This window comes from Pleurodeles waltl, chromosome 4_1, assembly GCF_031143425.1.
Source record: "Pleurodeles waltl isolate 20211129_DDA chromosome 4_1, aPleWal1.hap1.20221129, whole genome shotgun sequence".
Lineage (NCBI taxonomy): Eukaryota > Metazoa > Chordata > Amphibia > Caudata > Salamandridae > Pleurodeles > Pleurodeles waltl.
The window spans coordinates 588,372,394-588,386,542 of record NC_090442.1 but is presented as its reverse complement, the minus strand read 5'-3'; the positions used below and the strand labels follow the sequence as shown (position 1 = coordinate 588,386,542).

Genomic DNA, 14,149 nt, shown 5'->3' with positions numbered 1-14,149 from the left:
CAGTGTATGGATCTGAGGTGGGTGGATATGTGTTTGTGGCAAGGGAGGTTGAGGATGAGACGTGCGGCTGCGTTCTGAATTCACTGGAGTTTTCTTTGAAGCTTGGCTGTGGTCCCTGTGTAGAGGGCGTTGCCGTAGTCCAGTCTGCTGCTGATGAAGGCGTGGGTGACTGTTCTTCTTGTTTCTAAAGGAATCCATTTGAAAGTCTTGCGTAGCATGTAAAGGGTGTTGAAAAATGGAGGATGATATGGCGTTGATTTGCTGTGTCATGAACAGAGATGAGTCTAGAACGATGCCAAGGTTGCGTGTGTGCGGGGGTGGTGGGTGTTGGGTGTGGTCCGAGGGTGGTGGGCCACCAGGAGTCGTTCCATGCTGTCTTGCTGGGTCCGAAGATGATGATTTCTGTTTTGTTTGAGTTTAGTTTGAGGTGGCTTGCTGTCATCCATTTGGCGATGTTGAGGAGTCCGGTGTGCAGGTTCATCTTGGCAGTGGCTGGGTTCCTGGTGAGGGAGATGATGAGCTGGGTGTCTGCGTATGAGATGATGGTGATTCCGTGGGGCGGAGGATGTTGGCGAGAGGGGCCATGCAGATGTTGAAGAGGGTGGGGCTGAAGGAGGATCCTTGGGGGACCCCGCAGATGATCTTGATGGCTGGAGACTGGAAAGGAGGGAGGCAAACTCTTTGGGTTCTTTCGGCGAGGAAGGAGGTGAGCCAGTCCAGGTCCTTGTGTCGAAGGATGAGTCTGGCAGAGGCGTTTTGGATGTGTAGTTTCTTCAGGTTCCTCTGGGTGGTTCCGGCGTAGAGGGCCTTGCCATAGTCGAGTCTGTTGGTGACCAGAGTGTGTGTTATCATCTTGCAGCAGTCACTTGGGATCCATTTGAAGATCTTCCGGAGAGTGTGTGTGAACAGGAGGATGCAACAGAGTTGACTTGGTGGGTCATGGTGAGCGATGAATCCAGGATAAAGCCGAGGTTGTGTGTTTTGTTTGCTGGGGGATGGTGCAAAGTGTAGCAGGCCACTGAGAGTGGTCCAAGGATGAGGATATCGGTGTTGTCAGAGTTGAGCTTGAGGCAGTTCTCCTTCATCCAGGCAGCGACGGCTTTTCGGTCAGATAGATGATCATCTGGGTGTTTTCGGCATAGGAGGCGATGTTCAAATTGTGGTTCCCGAAAATGGATGTGAGCAGGGCCATGTAAATGTTGAAGAGTGTGGGGCTCATGGAGCAGCCCTGGGGTACTCCAGAGCTGATCTCCTTACCTTATGACAGGTATGGCGGGAGTTTGACTCTGTGTTCTGCCAGTCAGGAAGGAGTGTATCCACTGTAGGGCCTTTCTGCGGATGCCAGAAGCGTGGAGTCTGGAGCAGAGGTTGTGATGGGAGACCGTGTCGTAGGCGGCCAATAGATCCAGTATGATGAGGGCTGTTGTTAAGGAGCAAGCGGATGTCGTCTGTAGCAGTGAAGAGGGCGGTCTTTGTGCTGTGGTTGCTCCTGAATCCTGATTGGAGATGTCCAGGATGTTGTTGTCCTCTATGTGTTTGCGGAGCTGTGCCTTGATGGCCTTTTTGATGACCTTGTCTGGGAAAAGCAGCAGAGAGATGGGGCGATAGTTCTTGAGGTCCAGGGGGTCAGCCGTGGGTTTCTTCAGGAGCAGGCGGATCTCAGCGTGCTTCCAGTCCTTGGGGAAGATGGCCTCTCCATGGAGCAGTTGAGTGTGGCAGAGCTTGGGTACCATGGAGGTGTTTGCTTTGTTGAAGATATGGTGAGGACAGGAATCAGTAGGTGCTCCGGACTGGATGCTGCTCATTTAACAGGTCTCGTCCGTGGTGAGGGTGGTCCAGTGGTGCAGGATCTGTGAAGGTTCGGAGGATCCGAGCTGGAGGGTTGTTGGTGGGCTTGTAGGGTCTTGGGGTCCGAACCTATCGTAGATGTCCTTTATTTTTGGATTGAAGAAGGTGGCTAGTCAGTCGTAGAGGCCCTTAGATGGAGGGATGTTTGCGAAATACCCTATTGCTTTTTTACACACCAGGCACGATGTCCGAGATGCTGTTTATTCGAGAATCACAGACACAGCAAACAATACTGAGAGGCAGTCAGTGCACTAGTGCCTCCTCAGTTTAGGTTTTGCAGCAAATGCTTTGGATGACTTTCTAGCACTACCTCATTCACAAAACAAGTATTGGCAAATTAAATAAGTCTCATCTATGCAAGAGATATTGGCTTTGGCAATGTGTTTTAGCCATGTTGCATACCAGTGTGGCTGATGTTCAGCATGGCTAAAAGTTAGTGGCATGGAGTGGGGTAGATTGGAGTGGGCTAGACTGGAGTTATTTAGGTTAGAGTGGCGTTAGATAGTGTGGGGCAGATTGGGATGTGGTTCAGTAGATTGGAGTTGGGTAAATTGAAGTGGAGTAGATTGGGGTAGATTGGAGTGGGACAGATTGGATGTGGTAGATTGGAGTGGAATGGGGTCGAGTTGTTGGGAGCTGGGTAGAGTGGGATGTTTGGGGTGTGGAAAGGGTTAGATTGGAATGGAGTGGCTAAGATTTGAGTGGCATGTGGTAGATTGGAGAGAAGTGAAGAGGGTTAGAACGAATAGAGTGGAATAGTGTTGAAGATTGGGGTAGTGTAGAATGGGGTAGAGTGGAGTGGGGTAGCTTGAGGTAGAGTGAAGAGTTGAATAGACTGGAGTGGAGGTGAGATTTGATCGGAGTGAGATAGATTGGGGAAGCGTGGCATGTAGTTGGGTAGATAAGAATGGGGTGGAGTAGATTGGGTGGATTATAGTAAGGTAGACTGGACTAGAGTAGGGTGGGGTAGATTGCAGTTGGGGTGAGGTGGAGTGGGGCAGATTGGGATAGATTGGAATGGAGTAGATTGGAGTGGAATAGATAGGGGTAGATTGGGATGGAATAAAATGGGAAGTAGTAGATTGGAGTAGGGTAGATTGAGGTGGAGTGGGGTGAGGCAGATTGTAGTGGGGTGGAGTAGGTTAGATTAGATTGGAGTGGGGTAGATTGGGTAGAGTCGAATGGAGTGTGGTAGATTAAGGTAGATTGGACTGGACTGGAGTGGAGTGGGGTAGATCGGGTGGGGTGGGTAAGATTTGAGTGTAGTGTGGTAGATTGGAGTGGGGTAGATTGAAGTGAAGAGGGGTGTTGTACATTTGGGTAGAGTGGATTGTGGTACAGTGAACTAGGGTAGACTGGAGTTGAGTGGGGTAGATTGGGTGAATTGGAGTGCAGTAGATTGAAGTGGAATAGGGAAGATTGTGGTAGATTGGTGCGGGGTAGATTGGAGTGGATTGGGGTAGATTGGAGTGGGGTGGATTGGGGTAGATTGGAGTGGGTAGTGGAGTTGATAACAGGGGATTGGAGTGGGGAAGGCTGGGGTAGGTTAGAGCAGAGGGGATAGATTTGAGTGGGTTGGGGTTGATTGGGTTAGATGGAGTGGAGTGGAGTGGAGTGGGGTAGGGTAGAGTGGAGTGGAGTGGGGTAGATTGGTCCACAATGAAGTGGACTGCGGTAGACTGGAGTGGAGTATATTGGGTTAGAGTGGGGTAGATTGGAGTGGTGTGGGGTGGCGTAGGGTGGGTAGAGTGGAGTGTGGTAGACTGGAGTAGAGGGGGTACATTGTGGCAAGTGGGGTGGGGTAGATTGACCTATTGTGGAGTGGGATAGATTGGAGTGGAATGTGGTTCAACTGAGTAGAGTGGAGTCTGGTAAGTGATGTGGAGTGGAGGGGCGTGGAGTCGTGTGGTGTGTTGTGTCGTGGAGTGAGTGGCATAGATTGGAGTGAAATGGCTTGTCATGGAGTGACGTAGGATGGAGTTGTGTGGCTTAGAGTGAAATTGCATTGAATAGAGTGGAGTGGAGTGGAGTAGTGTAGAGTATGCATGGTTAGTAGCACACCTCCATTACGGGCAACACATTTTCAGATGAAATTGCCATTACATATGCACAGAAATACGGTTGTTTTGCACACAAACAATAATGTGTGCAGATGTCATCACCTAGTGTATTGATGTGTTTTGATTGTATTCAAATATTTGTTTCCTCCACTCTTCAGATTTTAAAACAATGTGCTTCATTTGTGCTGATTCTGATATTTTCTGAAACATCAGCACAGTTCATTTTTTGGTGTGTGCTAGGAAAAAACAGGCATTTGCAATGCAACGGGTCTCGCATTTCTCCGAGTCAGAGCTATTAGTAGTTGTAAACTTCCAACCAGACTTTTCTTGCCACATTAAATGGAAAAAAAGAGCGTGATCGCGCTGCTACAGTTCACTCGTAGTGAAACCTATCGGCAAAAGTGCAATTATCTACGTAACCGGCAAAAGTGCAATTAACTATGTAACAGGGTCGATGTCATGGAAAGCGCTCGACTTCTGCCAAGCCAGATCACACTGTGAAAAAAGATGAAAAGTAGTCCACAAACTGGACGGAAAACAGCGAGCCTCGTATTTTTTTAGTACTTGGTCGCTGCACACGAGGAGGGCTAACCACTGGAAAAGGCATGACGTATGCATGCCTTCCACTAATGAAAGCAAGCAGATTTTCACAGGCAAGCCCACGAACAAATGAAAGACACTGACGTGACATGGACAGGGCTCCGAGCCCTTTTCTAACTACTAAAGCGCCCCGCGCGAGAAACATGTGTGACACAGGCTCTACCCTAATAAGAATCCTACACCCTCTCCTCTAATATGGGTACTCAGGATTGTCACATACATTTTCTCACTTTGAAGTCAGAGAAAGAAAAATAAACACCAAGCTCCCTGGAAAAGAGAGCCTGACATTTGACCTCTGTTTTTGAATGCAAGGCATATGTGACCGAAAGAAAGTTTGTGGGAGAATACAGTAAAAAAGCTTTGGGCAACGGAAGGGACAAATGCAACCGGGCAGCCTAAAGCAAATAAAACCAGCAAATAGAAGGACAGAAAATGTGAGTTACAAACCACAAAGCCAATGGCAAGCAATGGGCAGAATGCTTTCCTAGGTCAGGTTTATGAATGACCCCGAGATGCCCTTAGCAAACCAGACAGCTGCACTATCTGGTAGGCTTTGACCTAAAGAGGTCCCAGCTTCCTTACTCACTTTTGTGTCAACACAAATTGATTTGTAGCTATCATCAAATGCAAGGTCTGGGTACACACTGGCTGCATCGTCACCACAATTGAGTTAAAACTCTCCAGCAGGAGGTGGTAGATCTTTTGTATGGGTACGGGTAGCTGGCAGGCCCACATCACTTTTGACGAATTTCTATTCTTTCGCTGCTTTTCAGTCATTCTGCAAAACATGCACGGCGGACTGATAACATGGTGTGGTTTTTATGTATGAAGTACTTCAAAATCCATCTGGTTGGCTAAAACTCCTATCTGGCACTATAGAGAATTCAATGTTTCCCCCACGAAGCTTAGTTTATCGGCCAAAGGGACTTATGCTAAATTCAGAGAGGACAAATAGAAAAGGTGACATTTTACATTTAAGCTCAAACAAATCTCTCTTCGTAGTAAGAGGAGCGGACTCTGCTTGGGAAATGCTATTTTTTGTCTTTGTGCTAGGAAAAAAGGTACAAAAAGGTTAATATTATGTGAACCCATAGCACTAGTTGATGGGCATGGCTGGAAGATCTGGAGGCACGCAAACATGCGTTTGCCTTATCTGTGAATCACCCCCACCCTCCTTCGAGTACCTCCTAAGCTAGTTCTCCTCAGCATCTATGCATCTGCTGGCCAAGATTTCTTTTTGTCTCTGCTTTCACACAAATATTGTCCATCTTGATGACATGGTACCTCTTGTGCTAATGGAAATCGAGTCTTAACACGTGGACCTAATATTAGTGAGTGGGTCACATGAGATGCAACCCTTGAGTCTTCATAATACCGCCTTTCTAGAAAGTACCAATATTAATAATCAGCTCCTGACAGCCTTCTGCGACTTTAACTCACTTACCTAACCAGAACATTGAGATCGCCCTTGAATCTCTTTGGTGTGTTAGACAGCACGTTCTGTTGTGCACTAAAAAATGTCGAGGCTGTCTGCAGAATTGCACTGCGCTGGTTGGAAACCTTCTTATATAAAGTGGGAATATTCTTGGAAACTTGGCAGAGGACTTGACCTCTTAATAGCTGTGTTCCACAAGACTTTCTCTTCTAACCGGTCTGTTTTAGTTTGTGCCCTCATGCTCTCAAAATTAATATTGGGAAGAAATTTAACAGTATCGGGCTACTATGAGTTTAAGATCGTGCACATTTCCATTCTATATTTATAATCCAATCCAAGGGCTTGAAAGCTGCCTTAAAGCACAATGCGGCACTATATAAGTCTTACCAACATAGTTGCAGCCGAGACTTCTATTGTCACATCCATTGTAGTACTTTATTGAACTCATGTGGTCATTATTGTTATTCAAATGTAAGGATAGAAGCAGCTACCAACAATTCAGGGGTCAAATAATTTAGGTGTGTGATACATCTTGGTCGACTTATTAGGCACTGGACATATTCAAAGTGCTGTGTTTTTGTTTCTTTCATTACTAGGTCAACTTCACCTATCAGTTTCTGAGGAAAAAGTTTTATATATTCAGCCAGTTCATGTATGATGAGCATATCAAATCGAGGCTGATTAAAGATATTCGATATTTCAGAGAAAACAAAGACCAGAATGATCAAAAGGTATGTTAATCCTAGATAAAGTGAGTGCATGATTGTTACAACTTGTAAAACTGCTTTTGATGTGCATTTCAGCATCCAACGTATGGTATTTCCATGTCACATTAAAGTTCCTTAACGTGTACCTGTTTGAACAGAATGGGAAATAACAAACAGTTTGAAAGTACACATGTAGCTTTTCAGCAAGGACCTCTCCCTGCCTTCTGCCTTTTTACAGCCTTGATTTCATTTTTTTCCCTTTATTCTCGTATCCATTTCATTTTATACTCGCATCACATGTTCTGCTCTCACTTTCTTTCCATTTCAAGAGTACTTTACTTTTGGTTATTTACTTTGTATACCTAATGTTAGCATATAGATCATGGAAATCTTATTGAGGTTTACTATATATTAGATAGCTGGGTGCCTTGGCCTTTATTATTTGAATGAATAGGTAAGCTTGAAAAATGTGAATGTCAGAATTGTTAAAACAAGCAATTTGTATGGTACACATGGGAGGAACACCAAGTCTGGGGGGATTAGACAGGGGTCTGGCTCGGCAGCTGGCACTTTTTAAAAGTCTTAAGTGGACGAGCACAATAACACCGATATCGGTGTACAGCAGGTAAAAGCCAATGCAGTTTAAGTTCTTATGTAAGGTATACATCACCACACTCCGGCAACATTTAAATTACTGTATTAAAATGTACCTGTGGAAAATGGGTACATTCCTGCTCATGGATCAGCGGTATCCTTTCCTAACAGTCCTACGGACTAAGGTCTCTGAAACCCTGCAGGCCTCATTGGGTTACCAGTTTTGTCATTACCTGTTGCATGGTTTCTGGGATCACTCTAAGCATGAACATAGAATCATCTCTATTTCCGTTTGTGATAGTTGAAAGCCTCATTATCCCATGATGATTACAAATTTAAAATGCTGCTGTAGAGCAAATGGTTGAATGGCTATCTCCACATTCATTGGCTTGATGTCTTGAAATTGTGTATCAGTTTCCTCCAGTGATGAAGGAAATAAGGAATAACATCTGGAGGGAACACCTAGACTCATGTGAAAGATTCTCAGAGAAGACTGGTGTGAATGCAGAAAGTAAATAAGGGACAGATCTTTTGCTTGTAATTTCCAAATGTATGGAACTACGTATGAGCCTGTGTACTGACATGTTCATTTTCTGTTTCAGGAAATCTAAAAAATTTATTAATATAACTGTAATCCTTTTGTTGCTAAATAAAAGCTTGTACTGAAAGAAAATTGGTAGCAGCGACATAATGACAATATCCATGACATTCTAGAGTGCCAGTATAGCACATAAATTAATGATTAGTGTCCCCTGCTTGTGATCAATGTTCAACGCGTTTGGATTACTTTTTAAAATCAAATGTAAACAAAGGAAAAACAGCAAATGCCTAAAACCCCTCATTAGTGTTGAGTATGGCGGGACGGGGTCAAAGGAATCAATAAAGCTTTGAAACAACCAAACCCTTTCCATCCCCCCATACATAGTTGTTCTTCTTTGTGTGTGCTGTGGGCATTGCGTGCTTTGCAAGTTCCCTCATCCAAATTCTTCAAGGTTCTCCAGTCGTTGTAACGTGTTTTCTGATAGAGACTTCTGATTCCAGATTCCTCACCTTTTGAACATCCCCAAGCCTAAGACTGGATCTGGAAATGTTTGCATATCAGTTCTCCCTTGCATCAACAGATGATATTGTGGGGGGGTCATTCTACCTCGTGTTTCTCCACCCCACACAGATGTGACCAGTATAGATGCAACACCCGCTTGCCCTGGCGCACCAACTGTCACGGATCTGAAGTTTCAAGTGTCATTTGACAGATTTAGATTTTCTTAAAGATATTTTCTCTTTAGTCTGCAGAAATGTCACCTAAATTTGCAGGATTTAAGTCGAATGTGACCTGTACATGGCAGATGTCTGTTAAGAATCCATACAAGGTTTGCCTTTGAGGTCTTGGCATCAGTGTGACTCAAAGTAATGTTCGTCTTGCCCCAAGATAAATAAGAATGCCATTTTTCAGCGTGAGGCAAAGCTGGCCATTGCAGAGCTTTGATAGTTGATGCCCTGTTCTTGATCGAAGTCTACGGCTCTGCAAACCTGGCCAAAGTCGAAAGGCAGGGGTCGCTCTCATGATCAGACTTCATCCAAATTGAGGCAAAAAAGCATAACAACTTAAAACATGGCTCATCTGCATCACAGCACTCACACCGTTTAGAGACTGGCGCGCACCTTGCACGCTAGACCACAGAGCCATTCCCACCTTGATGTGCCGTCTTTGATGCTATTCCTTTTTTTGGATCCCTTTGAAGTGGGTGACAACTCCACAGCTGAAGCTGGCTATTAAGAAAATCTTAGGTGCCAAGCCAGATATGACTGGTGTGCATTCGGACCTCGTGAATCGAGGAGACATCCATCTGACTAATTGTTGGCGGATTAATCCTCAGCGCCTGCTGTGCTTCTCAACTGGATTGCCGTGCCTTGCACCACTGATGGCAATGGCATCGATATTGCACCAGTTGAAGATATAATCACTTTAGCAGATTCTGAAGCTGCTCCTCCACTTGATTCTAAGGTTTATTCCTATTCTAAACCAGATATAACAAGGGGAATTTTATTTTTGTTAAAGAATACCATCCTTTGTCTCAGGAAAATATTTTGAAAGAATTACAAGATGACAGTGGTATGGATCCTTCTCCAAACATTGGACTACTTCACCTAATCCTACTTTGGCCACTGAGGAGACAGCCTCCATCACAGCTGTGGTAAAGAGGGCACCAAAGGTCCTTGATCCTGTTTTACTTTCTCAGGAGGTCAAGACAACTCTTTTGACAAAGGTATTAATCTCGGGACAGTGCAAGCAAGATCCCTTATTACCTCTTAATGAAGCACTCACTGTTGTATTTGTGGGTACCTGGGCAAAACCAGGATATTGCCCTCCAACTAACAGACAGATTGCAAGGTGGTGTATACTGGCTTCTGGGGATCTGGATTTTCTCTTGCAGCACCCTAACTTGGGGAACTTTATAGTACAGGATTCTACAAGCCGTACCAATCCTAATGCCTTCCCTACCACACTACCTGATAGGCAATCAAAGAAAACTGAAAGATTTGCTAAGAGTATTTTCTTCAACCAGTCTTGCTCTCAGGTCATTAAACACGTCATGCCTTCTTGGAAGATACACCCATGATTTATGGGATCGACTTTCTGATGTTTTCCCAGCAGTCCTTGATGAGGTACATCTAACTGTACAGCATTTTATTGCTGACGGTCAAGATGTGGCTAAATATTCAATCAAGTTGGGCCCGGATATCCTAGGAAGGGCAATTAGTACTAGAGTGACAAAACTTTCGACTGGCTTTTCCACAGATGTCCAGAATTCTCTCATGGACATACCTTTTGATGGTTCCAGGTTGTCTGGAGCTAAGACAGACTCAGTCCATAAGAGATATAAAGAACGTAAGGCTACTGCCTTAAATGTAGCAAACCTCTTAGTCCTTTAGGAGATGTTAGGGAGGAGGCCGGCAACATTCAGGCCCTCAGTGGGAGCAGTCTGCCAAACTCCAGCTACCCCTTCAGAAGCCACATCAAAACCCCTTTCATTTGACAGTGGCAACCCCCAATTGCCCGATTGGAGGCAAGATCACCTTTTACCTCCCCGGATAGAGGAGCACCACCTCAGATCAGATCAGTGGGTGATCCACATCGTGGACCACAGTTACTCTCTACCCTTCCGATCTTATCCTCCAGACATACCATGCACACCACAGTGTCTTCTGGGAGACCCCTTGTTTATTCTCCAATGAGAAGTCCTGGCCCTCTTTGCCAAGGCAGCAATAGAGAGAATGCCGGTTTGAGAAATCAGGGCCAGTTGTTACTCCCTTACTTTCTAATACCGAAGACATTTAGAGGCTTTAGCCCCATCCTAGATCTTCGCCTTCTTAACATCTTACTAAGAAAAAGACAAGTTCAGGATGCTCTTCCTGGTACATGTTGTGACTGTCCTGGATCTAGGAAACTTGATGGTAGCTCTGGATTTGTGGGACTCATATTTCTATATTCCCATCATATAATCTCACAGACGTTACTTGGGATTTCAGGTGGGTCAGGAGCAATTTTAGTTTTCTGTGTTCACCTTTGGCCTTAGCAGTGCACCGCTGGTGTTCACAGTAGTGCTGGTGGTAGTTGCAGCACATCTACAGAGGTTGGCAATACCAGTCTTGCAATATTTCAGTGACCGGCTACTGAAAGCTGCTCGCCTCAAACAATCTCAAGACACCTCCAGGCACCAGCCAACCTGTTGACATTCCTGGGCTTTTCTGTCAACATGCCAAAGTCATATCTGACTCCTCCTTATTAGATTCCCTTCATCTGAGCCATCCTGGTTTACGCTGCTCTTCTGAGCTATCCTTCTGCCTCAACAATTCCTGTGCATTTGGGCTATGATTCTGATGTTTCAGACTGTAGCAGGTGGGATTAGAAGAGTTGGTTGCTCAACTTCAGTTGGACTGGTGACAGTCCCCTCTCCCTACCCCACCCAGTGTTAACCGTTGTGATGGATGCATCATCGTTACTGGGTTGGCGAGGCCATCAGCGAGAGGTGGAAATCAAAAGTCTTTGGTCTCAGCTTTACATCGCCCTACTGGAGTGTTTGGCACTAAAGATATTCCTGCTAACTATCAAGGGGAACTTGTGTAAGTTCTCACAGACCACAGAAACGCCATGTGGTAGTGCAATAAACAGAGTGGGGTGGGGTTGTGGGCCTTGTGCCAAGACACTCTTTGCCTCTTAAAGTGGCTGAACATTTAGGGCATATCCTTGATCTCCCAGCCCCTGGCAGGATCTTTAATGCCAAGGTGGACAAACTCAGTCGCCATTGACCAGCAGATCACAAATGGTGATTTCATTCAGAGGTGATACAAGAAATCTTCCAGCAATGGGGAAAGCTTTGGCTCGATCTTTTCGCCATCTCAGAGAATATGTAGTGTCAAAGCTTTTGCACGTTGGAGCTCCCATAGCAGTTCTCCCTCGGAGACACCTTCTGCCAATACTGGAGGGTCAGAATCCCGTATGCTTTCTTCCCCGCCCTCTCCTGCACAGAGCGCTGAATAAGATCAAGCGAAATCAGGCCCAAATAATCCTAATGGCACTGAGGAATGTGTGGTATCAGAAACTTCTAACCATTAACACATGTCCTCCGATCCATCTGCCTCTTCCGGAGGACCTCCTGTCTCAGTAGCACCCAAACATGCACAACCTACAGACTGAATCTGGAAGTTTTAATATAGCAAGTCTCCTTCATGTTGCCAGGTGGCACAACCTACATCTCCATGTGTGGAGATCAAGAGGCAGCAGTAATGGCATTCGCTCTTCCTCCACTTAGACTGTCAATGCAGGATACTGGGAGAAGTTTGTTGCTTGGTGGTGTTCTTGTCACATCCAACCCTTACAGGATTCTCTGTCGCATATATTGTTGTTTTGTTTATCATTGGCCCAGCAAGACCCTGATTTGGCCCAGTTTATCAGCTGTTTCTGCCTTTAAATAGCGCTTCGAAGCCTCGGCCGGAATGCGCTTTATAAATACAAAATACAAATTTAAATGTTTACCCAGTCAGCCATCTCTCTTCAGAACACCTGTTGTGATGATTTGTTGTGATGATTTATTTGAAGACGCTGACCCATATGTTTCACCTACTACTTTTATAATGCCACAGTGGGGTCTAAATCATATCTTAATGTGCATGATGTGCTTCCCTTTTGAGCCTATGCATAGTTGTCCCTTATTCCTACTTACTCTTAAAGCAGTGTGTCTTATCACCATAACATCTGTGAGGCGAGTGAATAAACTTCAGACTTTGTCTTCTGTTCAACCATTTGTTTCCTTTTTTCTGGCCAACGTTGTCCTTCAAACAAATCAAGCATTCTTGCCCAAAGTATGTGGTTAGCAAGGGGTTCTGGGTAAAACAACCTAGTAAGAGCCATGTGAGTCATCCTGTCCTGGATTCCTCTAGGTGTCTAGTTTTCAAAACTGTACTGTACAGGTTTGCTAGATTTTCATAGATTGTGATTGGAGTGGGTAGTGGGGTAGATAGGGAGTGGATTGGAGTGGAATGAGATTGATTGGGTCATATTGAGTGGGGTAGATTAGAGTGTAGTAGGATTGGAGTGGAGTGGGGGTAGATTGGTCCACATTGGAGTGGAGTGGGGTGGATTGGAGTGGGGTAGATTGGGTTAGAATAGGGTAGTTTGGAGTGGTGTGTGGTGGATTGGTGTAGGTAGACTGGAGTAGGGTGTACTGGAGTGGAGAAGAAGGGGTAGATCGGGGCGAGGTGGGGTAGATTGGTGTACATTGGAGTGGAAAAGAATACAAGTTCCATAGGCTATAATGGAATTGTAAAATGGCGGACGGGATATCCGTCACATTTGTGATGGAGTAACCCCTCCACCCACTCTAAATCAGGCCCTTAGTTTCTTTGGGAAAACCTTGAAGGATCTACACAAATGACCCCTGTCTTAATTCTGAATTTTGTCTAGGTTTTGTCTAGGTTTCCGAAATCTATAGCTTTCCAGGATCCACCATGGGTTTCACACATGTTTCCACTACAAACTGGAAGGAGGTTTAAAGCACAAACAATTGAAAAATTGGGCTCTCTCTCAGTAAAATGCTAAAAGTATGTTAAAAAAAAAAATTAGTTTTTCTGAATCAGATCTGCCTGTTCCTGAAAGCTGTAAATGTGATGATGTTAGCACCGCAAACCTTTCATTGATGCCGCTTGTAGGAAAAAGGACAGGCACTTTCTTCTGCAGCACTTTTTCCCATTTTTTTCCCCCCAAAAACCAAAAATGTAGCAATTTTTTTTTTGTCTAATTTCTCGATTCCCTCCAAGGGAATCCACAAACTCTGTGTTTCCTAAGAATCCCCAGGATGTTGGAAAAAGGACACAAATTTGGGTTGGAAAGCTTATATGAGCTAAAGGTAGAAAAATGCCAATGTTCTAAACGGGACATTTTCAAAATTGTAATTAAAACCCAACTTTGCCATCAAATAGTTTAAAAAAAAATACAATATCAGAGATACCAACAATGAAATAGCTACCTGTTTCCTATGGCAAATTACAGCATATTAAATGTAATAAGTAATCTCCAATGTAATCCTATGGGAGAGGTAGGCCTCACAGTAGTGAAAAACTAATTTAGGATTTTTTATTTTTTTACAAACAGGACATATAAAACTGAAAAGTACATGTTCAGCCTTTCAATTACAAGGCACCATGCCCCATGGGCTACCTAGAGGCCTACCTTAGGGGTAATAAAAGGAAGGTTTAAGGTGTGGTAAGGGGGGTTTAATGCCAGTTGGACATGGCAGGTTAAAACTGCATTCAGGCTGCAGTGGCAGGCTTGGGACATTTAAGGTTATACTTAAGTGGGTGGCACAACCAGTGCTGCAGGCCCACTGGTAGTATTTAATTTGCGG

At 44.7% G+C, this 14,149-nt stretch overlaps 1 protein-coding gene across 1 annotated transcript in view; it reads left to right on the top strand.

Annotated features, from left to right (window-relative positions):
- Positions 1-14,149, top strand: part of WASHC4 (WASH complex subunit 4) — a 923,504-nt gene that overhangs the window by 528,193 nt on the left and 381,162 nt on the right. Inside the window, exon 25 of the mRNA XM_069228973.1 lies at positions 6,540-6,674. Within this exon, the coding sequence (XP_069085074.1) occupies positions 6,540-6,674 (135 nt within the window). The remainder of the gene's footprint in view (positions 1-6,539; positions 6,675-14,149) is intronic.